At 35.7% G+C, this 17,223-nt stretch overlaps 1 protein-coding gene across 3 annotated transcripts in view; it reads right to left on the bottom strand.

The window, feature by feature from the left end:
* Positions 1-17,223, bottom strand: part of unc-13-4A (BAI1 associated protein 3) — a 123,912-nt gene that overhangs the window by 7,941 nt on the left and 98,748 nt on the right. For 2 of the 3 annotated variants that reach the window (XM_069116978.1, XM_069116989.1), the window contains exons 6-17: positions 15,761-15,827; positions 13,724-13,913; positions 11,389-11,535; positions 11,150-11,194; positions 10,241-10,397; positions 8,864-9,067; positions 7,967-8,125; positions 7,679-7,848; positions 5,695-5,802; positions 5,444-5,593; positions 4,405-4,456; positions 3,507-3,548 (exon numbers count right to left, since the gene is read on the bottom strand). In XM_069116978.1, the coding sequence (XP_068973079.1) occupies positions 3,507-3,548; positions 4,405-4,456; positions 5,444-5,593; positions 5,695-5,802; positions 7,679-7,848; positions 7,967-8,125; positions 8,864-9,067; positions 10,241-10,397; positions 11,150-11,194; positions 11,389-11,535; positions 13,724-13,913; positions 15,761-15,827 (1,491 nt within the window). The remainder of the gene's footprint in view (positions 1-3,506; positions 3,549-4,404; positions 4,457-5,443; positions 5,594-5,694; positions 5,803-7,678; positions 7,849-7,966; positions 8,126-8,863; positions 9,068-10,240; positions 10,398-11,149; positions 11,195-11,388; positions 11,536-13,723; positions 13,914-15,760; positions 15,828-17,223) is intronic. The other variant, XM_069117000.1, reaches the window with a different exon arrangement.

The following is a 17,223-nucleotide window of genomic DNA, read 5'->3' as shown; positions in this document are numbered from 1 at the left end:
GAAAAGTAATGTACAAAATAATTGCTGCTCCTTCAAGGCCTCATATTTCCCTATTACTACTAACTCAATTAACAGGAACGCAATTTTCTCACAGAGTCGAGATGGAGTTTATTTCCAACGGGAATACAATTTTACAAAAAACGAACTTATTTTTCATAGCAAAGATAGAATAATTGGTTTTCGCTATTTCATTATCCGTATTACAAGATTCAGCCACTATATATTAACAAAAGTACCGCTACTTCTCCGACGTCACAGTATTTTTTTATCACCATTAATTCGATTGAAAGGGATACAATTTCCTATTTATCCAAGGTGCAGCTAATTTCTAAAATTCAAGATCCATGAACAGCAATAAACGAACGATCGATAAATATCTATATTTTCTCAATTTCTGTCTGCAAAATAGATTTAATTGTCAAAGTTGAGGACGTTTAGTAGACGCACACATTGGCGCCTAATCGTAAGAGAGATTCATAAGGCAACGGCTTAAGTACAGAAAGTTACAGGATTTCCCTTGGGTTTGGCAAAGTTGGTGAAATTGTATCGAAGCGTCTAAACGTTTCGGAAACTTGCGTAAAAGTGGTGGACACCCTACAGAGAGATAGGTTAACCGGGACTCGACAGGGACGTTTAAGTGGCTGTGCGCGGGAAGTACATCTCTGGAGGTGCAAGAAAAAAAAAAAGATCGATTTGCGTGCTTGATATCCTGTGACTACGAGTAAACTAAGTATATTCCTACCGATCGTTCCGTTTTCTTCTGAATTTCGTTGGAAAATGCGCTAGATTGACGCGTTCGATAAGACCTCGCTCGTCTTCCCAATGGCTTTCTCTTTTACTTTTTATAATTTAAACGTGTATCGCGATAAGGTGACGAGAAGATGCACGAAATAGCGAGCAAACATTACCGAAGAGGGAGATATTAAAGTAGATATGCAAATGATACGTAGGTATCATATGATATGAATTGTAGATGTAAAAATGGAATTAATATTATTTCTAATTTAAATTCTCGGTGAATCCGGTTATAAAAATTAGAAAATGCTACAACAATGGTGTTTATGTAGATTCTTTATATAAATAGAAATATATATGATCCTTTTATACTCGATGTTCAATGAGCAACATTGTATTTTAATAGGTCAGTAACTGCTCATAATTTTACTGCGTTATATCTTCTTAAAAAAAAAAAAAAAAAAAAATAATGTAAGCGACGTGTTCCTATCGTTAGCAATTGATAAAGAAAACAATCGTTCGGTTGACTCGGAAAATCAATAATCAACAGCCTAATAAAGTCGATCGAAATAAAAAGTACAAATTTCGTCATTCGTAAAACAATCTTACGTATTATCAACGTTTCCTTGTTCACCGAATGAAAATTAAAAGAAGAAACTTAAAGTTCTCTCGCTCTAACGATTCAAACTCGAAATTAAAAGTTTCGATTCCAACGAAATTCATCGAAGACACGATGAATTTTAATTTCTCCGTATGTATGTGGTAGGCGCTAAGTAAAATCGATCGATAAAACGAAATGAATTTACAGAAACACAGGAGTCCAAGCGTAACCAGAGAAGTTTCATCGTCTAAAATTCTCGAACTATCGAAACTACGTTTCTACTTTGTTCGCAAATTCTACCTCATTAATAATACGGTAACGTTTGGCGAGCGCATGCATCGGGTTCGATGTATATTTCCTATGCGGTGTCCGGCAAATTACGCGGAAGATTCATGCGGAGCGTGTGACGTGTTTAACAAGCAAGTGGTATTCCTTTGATAAAAGAGAAACGCGTGCACCTCGGCTGGAAATAAAAGAGCTGCCAATGGAAAGCAACGTCATGCATCACGGTGTGGCCCTTCGCGTCTCCGGCGTCCCGTGAAAGATACGGTGAAAAATTACGTGCTTTACGTCAGCACGTTCGCGCGCCAATGGAAGTGGCAACGAATCAGCCGGACAACCCTCTTTCATCCGTCCTAGATCCACTTTTTCCCTCGTGAATCGTCAGGAAATTAGAGTATCAAGACTTCGGATAATTGCGTTTACGTTTCTTTCCAGGGTTATTGAACTTTCCCTCGTATTTCACGTTATATTTGTTGGAAAAAGATTCTTTCGAATTTTCGAAAATCAAATTTTTCCATTCTAAAAAATTGTATTCGTAGACTTACGAAAGTTTGAATTTTTTAATCTTCGAATCTTCGAACCTTTTGTATTCTGGTTTCGTATTTTTAGTTAGCTTTGTGTATTTTATTCTTTTACAAAGTATGATTTCGATACATATATTCTATTCGTGGAACATTTAATAAATTTACGTGGCTTTAATTTCATTGGGATTCCGTATACACGTGCGTACATGGTATATTACTTGTTCATGTGCACAAAATATTGGTTCGTACATACACGGTCGAACGAAACTATTTACTTTTCGCAGTTTATACTCTATATCGTTCTTTGTATCAATAACGTATGCGATACGAAACGAAATTAATTAATATGAAACTCCTGATCGCGTGTGAAAATTGATAATCGAATATATTTCGGCGAATCTTGACATTGAAACTAATATGAAATAAAATGTATCGTATAATATCATAAATAAATAGGCCGTAAGACTTTAATCCTATCAAATTGCAAAAATTACGATTGTTCTAGAACTAACAAAAATTTATTTCAATCTCGATACGCTATCGATTCGATTCCACTTCCATCGCAGTTTCTTTCCAAAAATAGCAAACTACACTTATGAACATCAAAAACTTCATTAAGAACTACATACAGTGTAGACAGTAGGCTGTCGATATTAATTATTTAATTAATTAATATTTGTCAAAGAACACCTGCAGATCGTTATTTCGTTGAGCTGTTTCTCAGTCGGAATATTTCCTTCATAAAGAAATAATTTTCCCTTTGATCTCGTAAAATGTTTCATGTATGCGGGATAAAATCAAAAGTATTTCTAATAGCACCATACTGATGCTTCTTGACATCATCATCAACCGTAGGAACTACTTTACGATATTTGTTCGAAATCGAGCATTCGTGTCAGAACAATGCCAAATATTTTACTACATCAGCAAGTAGAATTTTGTATGTTTCTTTTGTATGTAAATTTATTTAAATCCTAACTAATCTCAGAAAATTCTAAATTTTACTAGTAATCCAGAACTTGAGAAGAGGCAGTATTTACAAGTAATCATCGTAGAACGGTATTCAAGAAACTACTAGCTAATCAACCGCTATTCTTTCTATTTGCGTACTTAAATTTTTACTCGCGTATTAAAGGATTAATCTTAGTGTATAAAGAAATTTCTAATCTGGAAATTGTTTATCTATTTGATATTTTTTGTCATTTATTTAATTCCTCCTTGATACTAATAAAAACGTACGCGAATAAAAGCAAGCGGTTTCGATACGACAGTTCAAATGTTACATATACAAGGAGATCGAAGAAGAAAGATAGAGTAGAAATAGAAAAGGGTTTTAACAGTTCGTGGTGGCGATGAAAAAGTACCTCGGATGTGTTCTCCATGTGTTTCGCCACGTGTTCCGCCAGCTATGGACAAACATCTCGTGTACAGTAAGATCGCGATGACCTGACGGACATATCAAACTCATCCTCAACATCGTTCCATCCTCGTTCAACCTAGCCTTCAGGTCACTGCGATTCGCTTATTTATAGGGTGTCCCTGCTCCATCCTTTCCTTTACTTTTCATCTCACAATGCAAACATCCGAACCATATAAACGATACTCGGATCGCTGTAATTTCGAAATTTCCACTTACTTTTAACTTATTTTTTCCGACAATTCGTTTATCGCTTTTTTCCTGGAACACCCTATATATAAAGAGTAATATGTTCTGTAGTTATTTCGATGCAAGGACGTCGACCGAATTCGCAGAATTGAAAATAATCCAATCGCAAGAACGCGTTATAAAATAATCGATAAATAATTTCTTTCTCTCTATTTCGCTTCTAGACGCGTGAATTTAGATACAAAATTTCTCTCTGATGTCTGTTTCTCTTTAACTTTTATTAGCTCCAATCGCGTGTCTTGTTTCCTCTCTTTTACGAAGATCTTCGAGGGACGATTGTTTTATCGTTAAATGGATAGCTAGCTCATCTTGTTTTCGATATCGATCGAAAATTTGAGAAAAAAAAAAAAAGAAAAACACGATCGACGTCTTGAATAAAGCATAAAGCCAAACATAGCACATCCAGCTTCACGAAACAGTGAAATAAAATATAGTCGTGTGTCATAATGATTGTGTGCTTTGATTCTGCATCGTCGCGATCTATCAAGTGAGAATATTTCATAGATATATGTATAAATAAATATATATATATATGTTTCTCGTTCGTCTTTCATATTTGTTGGAAATGATCGCTTTTTCACGCGGGGTTTGCTTACCAGCTTGTCCAATTGCTTATACACCGCCGAGAAATATGGCACGCCGTTCGTGCTGAAACACAACATTTCATCTATCGTTTGTAAATCGATTTATCTTCCCTTTAACTTGAAATATTTATCGTGGATAATATATGATTTTCCTTTACTTGTGGTTAAACAGCGGATACCGTATTTTGCAAACTCGTATTTTTATAAACCTAATGAAACAAGTGGAATACAAACAGAGACATATTTCATCTACCGAATGTTATAATAGATACTATACTTTGGATATTTTTGATAATATTAGATACATTTTTCTAATTTTTAATTTCCTACGTGTAAAATGTCTAAAAATGTATAAAAATCCATAGACCGCTTGTAATATACCGCGAGTAACGTAAAAACTGATACGAAAATAATAGACACGCGAGGAAAAGATACGATATAAGCGAAAGATATCAATCTCTTGTCACGTACTTTACTAAATAAAATTATTGAAATTTCGAAAGATCATGGTCGTAGGTGTACAAAATAAAAAATTACGAACTAGTTATTTTGGCTACTGTAGCAGTTCTGACGTTAATAATACGATTTTCGTTTGGAAATTTTGTTTGTATATAACAAGTATGTTTCTCCGTGCATTCGCAATCCCACGTTAAAGGAACAAGAGATTCGTATGTTTCATTCGAAAAAGCAATTTTCCATAAAAGCAAAGAGAACCGAAGGTAGAACAATTTTCAATAGCACGGTCATCGGTTAGGCAACTTTGATGTTCCGCCTGTTAAAAAATAAGTCTAATATTTGTTCTACGGTAAAATTACAAAGTACGCGATACTCTTTATAATCTCAAGGTTTTCAAAAGCAAATAAAAGAGGGGAAAACTATTCTCCGTTGTAAACACTGTTCACGCAATATACACTTAACCGTAGGTATTCAACTTTTAATCAAAGACCAAATACAAGGGGGAACGTTTTACCACTTTGTTTTGCTAACGAACGCAAGTTTGGCTAACTTTAAATTTCAATTCGTAGGGAATCGAGGAATTTGAAAAGCTCACCTTTCAAAGAGACTGTTGTAGTAAGTGAGTCCCTGTTCCAAGTCTACCAGTAACGCAGTTACTAAGTTGGTGAAGTCCTGCAAAACCTTATCTGCATCCTGATCGGGCTCTTTATCGTAACACATTGTCTGCTGCCTCGTGTCCTCGTACCTGAACGGGAAACCAACGTCGTTGATCAAATGTAGCGATCGAAGCAGAAAAATACAGAAGGTAAGAGAAGATGAAATGAAAAAGTTCAATCGAGCACTAACCATTCGAGGGTTCCCTTTCTTAGGGCGGTTATTATTTCTCCGCGGATTTCCTTATTGAATGGGCAACACGCACGGAAGGCTTTCATGTTCGATAGCAGTCCTAAACATCTGTAGGCAATAAATAATAAAAGTATTTTTATATTATAGACTCTCAATATTGTTTTCAGCGACAATTGTTGTGTTTTTAATGATACTTCAGTTTTATCAAAAATTGGCAAAGAACGATACGTATGAGATTAATAGAGGTATTTTTATACAAATTTACACGTTGAAGGTTTTCAACACTAGCTTTTCAGGATAATTGTAATCGTATCGAGGATTCAAGTAATCTTACGTTATATATAATTGTTATATAAAATTGGTCAATTAGGTTAATCGAAGAATTGCACAGATCAATTTGTTTCTTAGAGAAACCGATTATCATTCCGAGACATTTACTTATATATTTTAATAGTCTGCGGCCATAGTATGTAACTTGTACAAAATTATTAGCTACGCGCGTCAAAGAATTTTTCTACTAAACAATTACATATAATAAATTTGCTTGTAATTGTTCGAGAAATTATTACCAGCATCAACTTATTTACAAAATATTTATGTATAAATATAAACGCGATTCATAATTTGCCTGTACAAAGTTTGCAACGAAAACCTACCAGTCTAGCAAATACGTATATCAAATTCCCAGTAACTTTTTTCAGCTAATTTTTTGCACAAATTAAACTCTGCTTCCTCTTAGCGTGCTCGCTTTAATTTAACTACGTAAGCTCGGAATCCGCGTGTAGATTCTCGCGAGCACGGTAGCGTTTTACTTTCAGAAATTTACTCGTGCAAAGTTCGGAAAGTTAGAAGATAGATATAACAAAAGGGAACGAGATTATCGCGTACTGTAGTAAGAACACAATTATGCTCTTCATTCCTACCGATGAATCGAATTAAGCGAAATAAGGACCGCGTTAAACGAAGCATCCTTTCAACGGCATGTAGCGCCAACAAAATCTGTTGTGAGTTAACGCTACTGATATTGTTAGAAACAGGATATTATCCCCTTTAAAATGCTTTTTGTTTTGTCTCGATGGGATTATCCGCTCCGGAGATACCGTCGTTTTAAGCAAACCATAATTTTAGTCTTATCGGTATCTTTGTCTTCGTTTCGCGCTCGCTCACTGACCTAGCCTAAGCCAGCTACGTGTACGTCAGTCAAAGAAAATGTCTGAGTCAGCGATTACGTCAACGACGTACGCACTTCCGAGGAAAATAAGTAGACCACGACGATTCCAGGAATTTGTCTGCCATTCTTAGAATCTCGAGTCTCGAGTGACGCGCTTCCAAGTGCGCATATCTTGGAAACTAGTTGGGATATCGCCATGAGACAAAGATCATCGTAAAGGGCATGCTTTCTACCATATCCCGAGTTCTGGGTGAGTTATAGGAAAAATTGTGGAATTTATCTGCCAGCGTTTGGTGATCAAAGCTTTCATTGCTTTTCAAAGGTATGAAGGAGTATAAGGTTTCTGGTTTAAAGGATAGTACGTTTTTGGGTAGAATGAAACGACAAAATTGAGAGAATTGGGTTTATATCGATTGGTTAGTCAGGATTTAATTTGTCTTGCTCTTGATTTTAATTCGTCTGTATTTTAATTTGAATCTTATTTGCCTATGGCAATAGAAGTTTCAATTCGCTGCAGCTTCTTCCTGTGATTTAAAGACAAGGCGTTAATAATAGTATCAAAGCGATGGTGTATTAACGTAGTATAATTGCACAGTGATGAATGAATGAAATAATAATACAGATGTAAAGAAAAAGAAAATAACATCCAGGTTAGGTACCATTATAAAGAATTTATGTTATTTTCTTTTATGTTTTCAATCTTCAAACCGATTTTCCGAATTTTATTAAATAGAAAATATAGGAAAAATCACGAATAAAATAGAATTCATAAACGATACGTTGCTTCTCTCTTCTTCTAAGAAAGATACGCACCTAAGAAGATAATCCAATTTAGAGATGGATGGTCGATGCAATGGCGGGAATAGCACTCGGTGCTGTCGAACTTTCTTCAACGTTACTTCGAGGAATTCGTTGAACGACTCTGCGAGACATTGTTCCTCGTCTCGAGAAAGAGTGTCCGTGTGCCATACATTGTCTAATTCCTATTGAAATAAATAAATATCTAGTTTGTTAATTCCTATGAAAATAAATAAATAGAGAACGCGTTAGAAAAATGGCATGTGAAGGAATAAAAAAGGCGTTTGTAAAATTAAAATAAACCTGAAGAAGGCGATGAAGAATTCTTGGGTCGCACGCTGATTGCCTGGATGTCGCTACCCATCTAACTAACGCTTGTTGGAGTTCTGTGACATCACCTTGGACGGCGTGTTGATGAAGAATCGTTAGTGCCGTTTGTGGCAATTCTCCTGTGAAGTCTTCCTAAATGAGGCAGGGAGAATCACGTAGTTACACGATATATAGATTATTTTATTAAAGAGCAGGACAAGAGAAAATAAATCAATTAAGAAAATAATTCAGTTCTAACCTACGTTGAAGTAAATTAAGCGACAAGCTGTTAGTAATAAAATAAAACTACAAGTTGTCTTGTTTTCAACTGTTTCTTGTTGTTGTTTGTTGTCTTTTTTTCTTTTTCTTAATTATAGTATGACGGCAGTAAAGGATGTATCTTTAGAAATATTTACGAGCTTCTTTCGCCCTTTCTAACTTTCTGCAAGAGAGCTAGTGTCTATAATAGTTGTTTATAAATATTTCATAGAATAAAAATAAGAGAAAAATAGAGATTTTTTTTTCTTGTATCGTATTATTGTATAATTAGAAATATACTTTATTTTCGTTATATATAGTACGATCACTATGAAAATTGCTATTATAAAAAATATGTGCTTCATTTTATATCCTTGAACTTAAAGAAGAAAGCTAACCATATATTTTTTATTGTGAATTTCAGCAAATTATTCATAAATGTATATTACGGATATTATGAAAATTGTTATTTTTTTTTAATATTCTTTAAATTTTCTTTAATTTTCAAAACGAAGGTAGAATCTCGAGAATTTTTGTCAGGAATTTTAGGAACCTTTTTAAATAAATATTTAAATGTTTGTATTTTGTAAAGATATAAAAAACAATGTATATCTGTTTGTCGATGGTACATACTCCTTGTTTGTTCATCTCGTGATTGAGAAAGACCGTGTAAAGTCTCTCCTGTTGTCTGAGCTCTCCCCAGTTGTCTTCTTCGGACGTCCCGCGGTCTTCTCTCGTTGATAACCATAGCTTTAATCTAATTCTACCTTGAATTGTGCTTCGTTGCGTTCTGGCCTCTAGTTTGTACCATCGATCCAGCCCCGTGCTTGGAATATCCTGCCAACAAACGATTCTCTCTTGTCTACCCCATGTTAGAATATAAAAAAAAAAAAAATCGAACTGCAATTTTAAAATTAACGTCAAGTAAAATTGCTTTGATGATCGATAGATTGTAATAACGATACCTATGCCATTAAATATGGAAACCGACTATGTAACATCTTTTTTTTACACAATTTTATACACGTTTTATCGGTGTTCACGTTGCGATGTATTCTTTGCTTTATTCCATTGAGTTCCGGCTATTAGAATTTAGTATGACAGTAACAGCGTTCTATAAAACTGTCGAAACGAAATATGACGCGATTGAAAAACTGGAAAGTGGTGCAAGCGCGACAGAATTAATAAAAATACATGATGTTGGAAAAGCCACGATCGCAGACATTAAAAAAATAAAAACGTGATGTCAAAAACTATCCGAAATACGTAGATTTCTCAGATGCTGGCTGGAACAGTTTCGTTGCCACGAAGGCGATAATAATGACGATTTTATGTAAATGAAAGCAGCGAACGAAAGCGATGGTTCAAAGTACAAAAAGAACGTAATTCTATGCGATTACTTGTGTTGAATAAATTACATGACGTAACAGAGAAAAAGCTACGAGATCCATAAGTGTGTAAAGGATTTGCCACTTAATCTTAATTTGTATTTAAATAAATGAAATTTCGTACGAGAAAAGTGATTATCTGTTATTCGAAAATTCCATTATCCGAGCAATTTTGTCTCGCCATTAGTTCGGATAAGGCATAAGGGAGGCTCTACTCTAACTGTTTTTCTGTATTTAGAGTAACAGTAAATTGTATTTTCATCTCGAAGATTTGTCGATGATAGTTTTAGAGATGCAGAAAAGATGTGCTTAAAAGAGCTAAACGAAATGATAATATTCATGCGTGTTATCAATGTTAACGTTAAATAAACTCAATAAAGGTTGAATCGTTTGTTTGGTTATGGAAAGAATTTTTCTTCTCAATTATTGATAGAAGACACGCATTTAATATTTGCGTGTAAGAAACGTAACGTGTCGATTGTACGATCAAAATTACTTTTAACGAACGGACCTTTAAAGTTAACGAACGTAAGGCGAATATTGGGAATGAAATTATTAGTTTTGTAATTCCGTTATTACGATAGCATAATTACGAAACTCATTAGGTAAATCGATGCAATACCTGAAGCGGAATATTCACGCAGCCAAGAAAATCGTCCTGACCGCCGGATCTCGCGCTCTGCGCGATCTGCTTGAAGAATCTTCCGAGTCCCTTGACGCCGCGTACTTCGTTCAGCTTGCTCACTGCATCGAACACGGAGGACTCGTCGTCGTGGTCCCTGAAACTATGTCTGTCAGGGCAACACAAACACTTTCGACAGAAGGGAGTACGAGAAGGGGCACGGAAGCACACTCAGGAAATCATTGATCTTATTTACTCAACGAACCTTGCTGGTAGTAATGGCAGTAATTAACGAATTGATTTCCATATATATACTGGTGAGACACACAAGGTGTAGATGTTTGAAGTATAATGTCAATGGTATTATAAGAGAATGATATTGAATTATTGGCACTTGAAGCAAGATATGACATAAAGGGAGAAAAATAAAATGAAAAAGAAAAAATAAAATCGAGAAGTAATCGATGGATAATTCGGGTAAAATAGTGTTTTGTTCGTGGTTCAAAATAGGATACGAAATAGAACAAGAAATAGATAAATGGTGGAATAATGGTAGACTCATAAATGAAACAATTTTTTTATAGGAAGGAAAATAGGGTACGTTTTGCCTCCAACGTGAAAGCATCGGTTTCAAAAATACATTATGCATTTGACTAAAAATTGGAAGTCACGAGAATCTGCATTTGAAATTTCGAAATTTCAAATTAGGATATTTGCAGATGGCCGTTTGAAATTGCAAATTTACAAACTAATTTTTTTCCAAATTAACTTCTCGAAATCACATTGTAACGAAACAAATTTCATTTCGCGCTATTCACAGCCATATCCATCGCGGCATCTGTCCACGCACTAAACCGTACCAAAGAAGAAAAGCACCGAATAGCCAACCTGATAAACGACACCACTCACCATATATCCAGGTGCAGAATATCCGTGTTGATGTCGTCGATGTCGCTGAAATGGAAAAGAAAAACGAGAAAATGTTAAACCGTGTGTCACTCTGATCCAATATGAAATTTCACGTAACGTGTTTCTGATCGCTTTCCCGGACTACGGAAGAAGCGACAAAGACGTGGAAGTAAAAAGAAGAGAAAAGAAAGGAGAAGAAGAAGAATCGAAGTCCCCGAAGGATACACGGGGTTGCTTACAAACGAAACTTCTCGTTCCATCGTGGACTTAGCGTGTGCGGCTTCACCGACGTCGCGCGTATGAACTTGGCTGGTACCGCGCCGCTCAACGATTCCCGATGCTCGCGTCTGCTCGTATGCTCCTTGCGCTTGAACGACAACCTGAAACTGATTTCCAACGGATACAATAACTTCCACGGATATTTCACGCGCTTCTCTATCTCCTTTCAGGCTTTGCGGCACGCGAGTATGTTCGTTCGAATAGTTAATTTTGCGTGGCAATGAAATTTTCGTTCCTTTGGTTGGGTTGTGCCTTGTAACTTGTTACAGATGGTGCGAGAAATCAAACTCTGTGCACGATGTATTAAATAAAATTCTGTATTTTTATTTCGGTTCTATATTTTAGATTTGTCTCGAAGAAATATTTACGTCGAAGTTACTTTGTACGCGCGCATATCAAATATTACAAACTCTATACCCGTATGAACTTATTTCCAACTTAAACGCCAAAGCTTCTGTAATGCAAGAATTTCGTTCAAACTACCTGCCATTGCCGTGCCAATTGCCACGAGACATTACACTTAACCGGAATAGCTGAAACAACATTTTCAAGCAAATTGAATTCTACCGTTCGTTCCTGCTACTAAATCTACCCTCGTGTTCGTAAAAACATTCCTCACATTTTCTTCAGTCGTTTCTTCGCCAGCTTCTCCACGTTCGGCATGGCTGTCTTCTAGCACTCGATTTTTCGAACGACTCGACGAGAAGCACGTGGTCTCGTTTCGCGCGTCGTCGCGATACCACTGAGAATTAATCGCGTTGCTGCCTGCACGAGGAGACAATGCCGACGAGATAGAGCCGCGAGACGTTCGATTCTCAATGCACCGCGGCCTTATTCCGCTGCGAAAGCGTCGCCAACAGAACTTGCCGCATCCGGCAACCGTTCATTGTTATCGCGACTCATTGTGGAAATGTCACTCGATTGCTCGTCTGGAGTAGGTCTGTGTCTGCTCTAACTGCTTCGAGCGATCGATCGAACGTCTTGCTTCGGATTAATCGATGATTTGTAGCAAATTGATTGCACTTTTCTTTATTGAAGAGGAATTTGTTCCTATTGGTCGTAATTTACGGTAGAAAATAATTGAAGTTTCAATTTACGCGGAATAACGAGGATCGTACAGATCAGATTATTCGATAGAAACACCGATCTACGTTTCTATAGTTATCGGTTCCATTGTTTTAAAGATTCCTTTCCTATCGTGGATAAAGCGTCGATATCGGAAAAGGTAATGACTAAGAATAAGAAGTATCGAGGCTTTGATTTAAGTGATAAAACGTTGGAATGTTCGAGAAATGAGGATCGATTAAAGAACGTTTGAAACGTTTTCTAATAATCCTTTATCTGGGTTTTAATCAGCAGGTTTACCCTCTCAAGTACTCCCAAGTTCCGTTCTAGGTATAATGATTTTAATGGAATCAGGGAAGCGATTTCATTTTTATTTACTTCTATGGAACATTTGTATTTTACTGCTATATACTACACAGGTATCGTTGGAACTATCAACGAAAAAAGAATTGAATCGTCGAATCGTCTATAGGACAGAAGTTTTTATTCAGCCATTATTACATACAATTAAACAGAGATACACGTATCGAGCAATCAATTTCTGCTGGGCGCTATCAAATCTGGATTAAATAAAATTCCCAGCGTGGTAACAGCTACCTTTGATAAATCTCGACGTTTCCTATTACAACTTTTGATCCTCTAGACCCGTTCTAGCCATTTAAAATTTGATATTTCACAGAATCTCTATTTTCAACTTCAACAGTTTCAACGCTAAACAGAATTAATATTAATAGAATATCGAACGTTTTCCAATAAGCATGATTAAAGAGAGCTACGATAAGCTTCAAGGTTAAGCACGATATTTTGAATATTCGATAAATCATGCAAATCGATCAGACTGCGGATTACGCGCATCCCCGCTAAGAGTTTGCACGGAAATTCATACAAAAAGCGTTTGAAGTAATATGAATTCGAAGTAATTATTGCACGTCGATCTTTAAAGCTCGATTTAATCGGCTCATAATATATCATTATACGTAGCAATGATGATTGGAAGGAATAAAATCATTGCAGTTTGCATTGCTATTTGATTTATTCCCAAGTTTCTAATCAGAATATATCCTGTCGAAAATAAGCAAGTGTTTGGATATTTTTCAGCCTACTGGATATTTGCACACTTGTGAATTTCTTAAAAGTTTTCTACGCTTTCAAATCATTTATGAGAGTATAAATATCCGCGGTCTATCGATCGCTCGATGCGACCAAGGGTACGTCGATGTGTCGACTTACCTATGGTGTTTCCGTAATTTCTCGTGATGAGAATTCTCTGTTTCACCACCGTCGGAAAGGGCACGGGTCGCTTGTCTCGGAGATGCCGGCGGTGTGTGGGGTGAGTGCGCAGTTAAATTCGTTTGCGGACTCAACGGTGCACCTGTATTACCCGGTTGAATTCCTAACATGCAGTAAGGGTCGCTGAATCCTGGAGGACATATATAGAATCTTGTTCAGACTAACTCTCCTCTGGCAAACACTCGAATCTAACGACTTCCGCAATTGGAAAAAACATTCTGGATTTGAACGGAGAGACTATATGCTTTAGAGGTTTTGTATTTTTTCACGACCCTCTTCTCGTATATACGTTTCTCCAAAGTATAGAAAATAAAATAAGACGATGCGTAAAAGTATAGAATTTTTATTATCTTGATAATATAGATGTTTTTTGTAACGCGACGAAGAGATAATTAATTAGAGCAAATTTTCATTTAAGAAAGGGTGGTACACGATTGAAAAATATTACTTGTTTCGTGATTATTTTGCAGATATTTCTGTGGTACACGGGTATACACATAGAATGCAGCGTAAAAATATTTCGATATTTTTGTCGATATATATGTTTTATCAGTGACGCGGCGTAGACTCTAGACAGAATAAACAAAGGAACGTCCTAGATTTAGACGGAAAAAATATACGATCGTGGAAAAATTTTAATTATTTCGCCATACGTCTTTTATATCTTACAATGTGTACGTTCTTTTGTACAAAAATGTAAAATTCTCCATAATGGATTCTCTTTTTTTTTCTTTTTTAATAAAAATATGTCCTTTTGAACGATACAATACACCGACTTTTAAGTTGTAGCCGTTTCGCTTAACTCTCTGCGGTGTTTTGTAGAGCGGAATGAGCAAGGTTTACTCCTTTTTTTCGAGAGTTACCTTAAGTTGTTGCAGCAGTTTCGAGATAGATTTTTATAGAGAAAGTTTACGAGAATAGGGTTGTATCTTTTATGACGAAGTACTTGGATGCTTTATCTTTATTGGATCTTATCCTCGTACTCTTTAGATATCAGAATCTATTCGCCTTTGTACATTTCAAAGAATGTAATTAGCACGATGCGAAATTGTGTGTGTATTGTTCAATATGCACTCTAGTCTATGAATTATCTCAATTTATTAGAAACATCTGTAAGAAACATTTTTATGGACGTATAATATAAACCGGGGATTATTTTTTCAGAATTTTCAAGCATTTTTCAGCGTTTTTCAGTACTTTTCAGAATTTTTCAGCATTTAAAAATTGCAGTTTAAATTTCTTTCTCAGCTGCTGTACACAATATTAGTCATTCTGCATTATACAAATTTGGCAGAAATGATTATTCTTACTCATGAAACTGGGCCGCGGATTTTTATGCATTTATGAGAAATTTAAACGTACAGAAATGCACGGAATAAGCACGACATCCAAAGGTACATAAAATATTCAAAGTAGAATAACTAGACTGCTTTAAAACTTATTTTGATATTCAATAAGTGAAATAAATTTAAATTCCATTTCTTACAGTTAGGTTCGTAAAAATATGAATTTCCACGAATATCCGCAATCTATTAAAAATTTTAATAACGATTACGACGACGATAGTAGAATAAGTACACATTATTCTATTATTAAACACGAATAACAGAGACATTTCGACACGGTTGGAATATAAAAGATGCATTTAATTTCCGTAAGATGATGTATCGCGCGGTATCGATCATTTTCAGTGATCGAGATAAATTTCGAAGTCTTCCAGACTGTCTTCGCAATTATTCAATCCGTTATCGCGCAAAAGGGCTTGAAATATTGAGAAGTAACGTCGAGAACCGAAAGATGCATCGCTTTTCGTCCTGTTCCCATGTCAAAATTTATGACATCGGTGACTACGGCCGGATTATGTATGCATGTAATTCGATGGAAAATTCATTTGCGTTTCACTAGACTCGTTAAACTTCTACGGGCGTTACGTGGTGCTGCATAATTAAACGCGAAACACGCTAAATAAATGCTTACCGTTCGCGTCCTTCGCTTCTAGTCCCTCTGCTTCCACGACTACCACGCTTAGGACAACTATTGGTGGCTGAAAAGTTTAACAACCGTTTCAAAAAATAATTAATCATTTTTTTACCGACTAAAGGAGTTTACGGGATTTTCATGGTATACGTATATCGGAGTAAAATTTATGAGAATAATTTTACGACGATCGATCAGAGGCATAATTAAATACATTTTATTTGGATACTGAACATAATATAGCAAATATACGATCGTGACTGTAAACAGATCGTAATGTTTTATTCTTATAGTGTGTTTTAATTTCAATGTAAAATGAATTACATTTCCGATATAATACCATTTTTTTATGTATTTTAATCACGAAGCTATTTGTTTCATTATTAAAAACAGCTGGAGACTGAATCGATTGGAATTATATTATTTAGCCGACGATAAAACATGGAGAAACGGGGCAGTAATTGTTCCAGTGGTGTTTCTTATTAATTTGCTTTATCCAACTTCAATGCTGTTTCGTATCGTCGGCCAAGAACGAAATCATTTTACGGGGCTTCGTTTTTCATTTTCTGTATAAATGTAATAAAGCTTTGTTTCAGTAATTGCTTGCTTTGTAACGGTACTGCGTTATGCTTGCGTATACTGCGTCGTTTTTAAATAACGTTTCATAACGCGACGAGCTGTGCGACAAGACTCGAATCGAACTTTCTGCCCGAATATATGTTTCAGTAACCGCGTATTATTGCTTTTATTTCAAATGCGCAATTTCCAATGTGATATTATTTACAAAGCACGCCGCTTCTTTTCATCTTCGATATCGAATTCATTCAATCCCATTACTCGAATTAAATAAGACAAAACGACGACTGATACGTACTTCAAATAATATAAAAAGATATTGTATATTTACAGAGCATTTGAACAGTCGGTTAACTATTCGACACCTTGATATGAGCTACGATGTTTAACGAGACCATCCTCGGCAACAATCCTACGTTTAAGACTAAATATTAGGTCGTCCGAAAAGTTTCTTTCGTTTTATAAGGAAATAATGGATGCACAACATTTTCCGTTTTATATTATTTTATCGAATTCCCTACGATCCATTTTGTTCTATCAAGAATGAGATTACAATGTCCAGACAGATTAGGTTTCATGTATGTATAATGATGCGTAGTTGTAAAAGACGTGTCTGCAGAAGAAAGACACTTTTCTTACAACCTAATAGTATATTCATGCTGTATACCAATCGTTCACCGAGTGCACGTTCGCGATAAATGTCTCGTAACTTTTATATACATTTTCGTATCGGTTTCAAATTTCGCTGTTACAATCGCTACAGTTGTATGCCACTACAGCGTCAATGAAATTCCAGGAAGTTTTATACGATGCAGATAATATATTCATAAAAATATTGTGCGGCAGACGTTCGAATACTTTGGCGAGCCATCACATGTACGATCGAA

Source organism: Bombus flavifrons, chromosome 1, assembly GCF_040668555.2.
Source record: "Bombus flavifrons isolate JBK064 chromosome 1, iyBomFlav1_principal, whole genome shotgun sequence".
NCBI lineage: Eukaryota > Metazoa > Arthropoda > Insecta > Hymenoptera > Apidae > Bombus > Bombus flavifrons.
The sequence above is the reverse complement of the archived record's forward strand: the minus strand, read 5'-3'. Positions and strand labels throughout refer to the sequence as shown.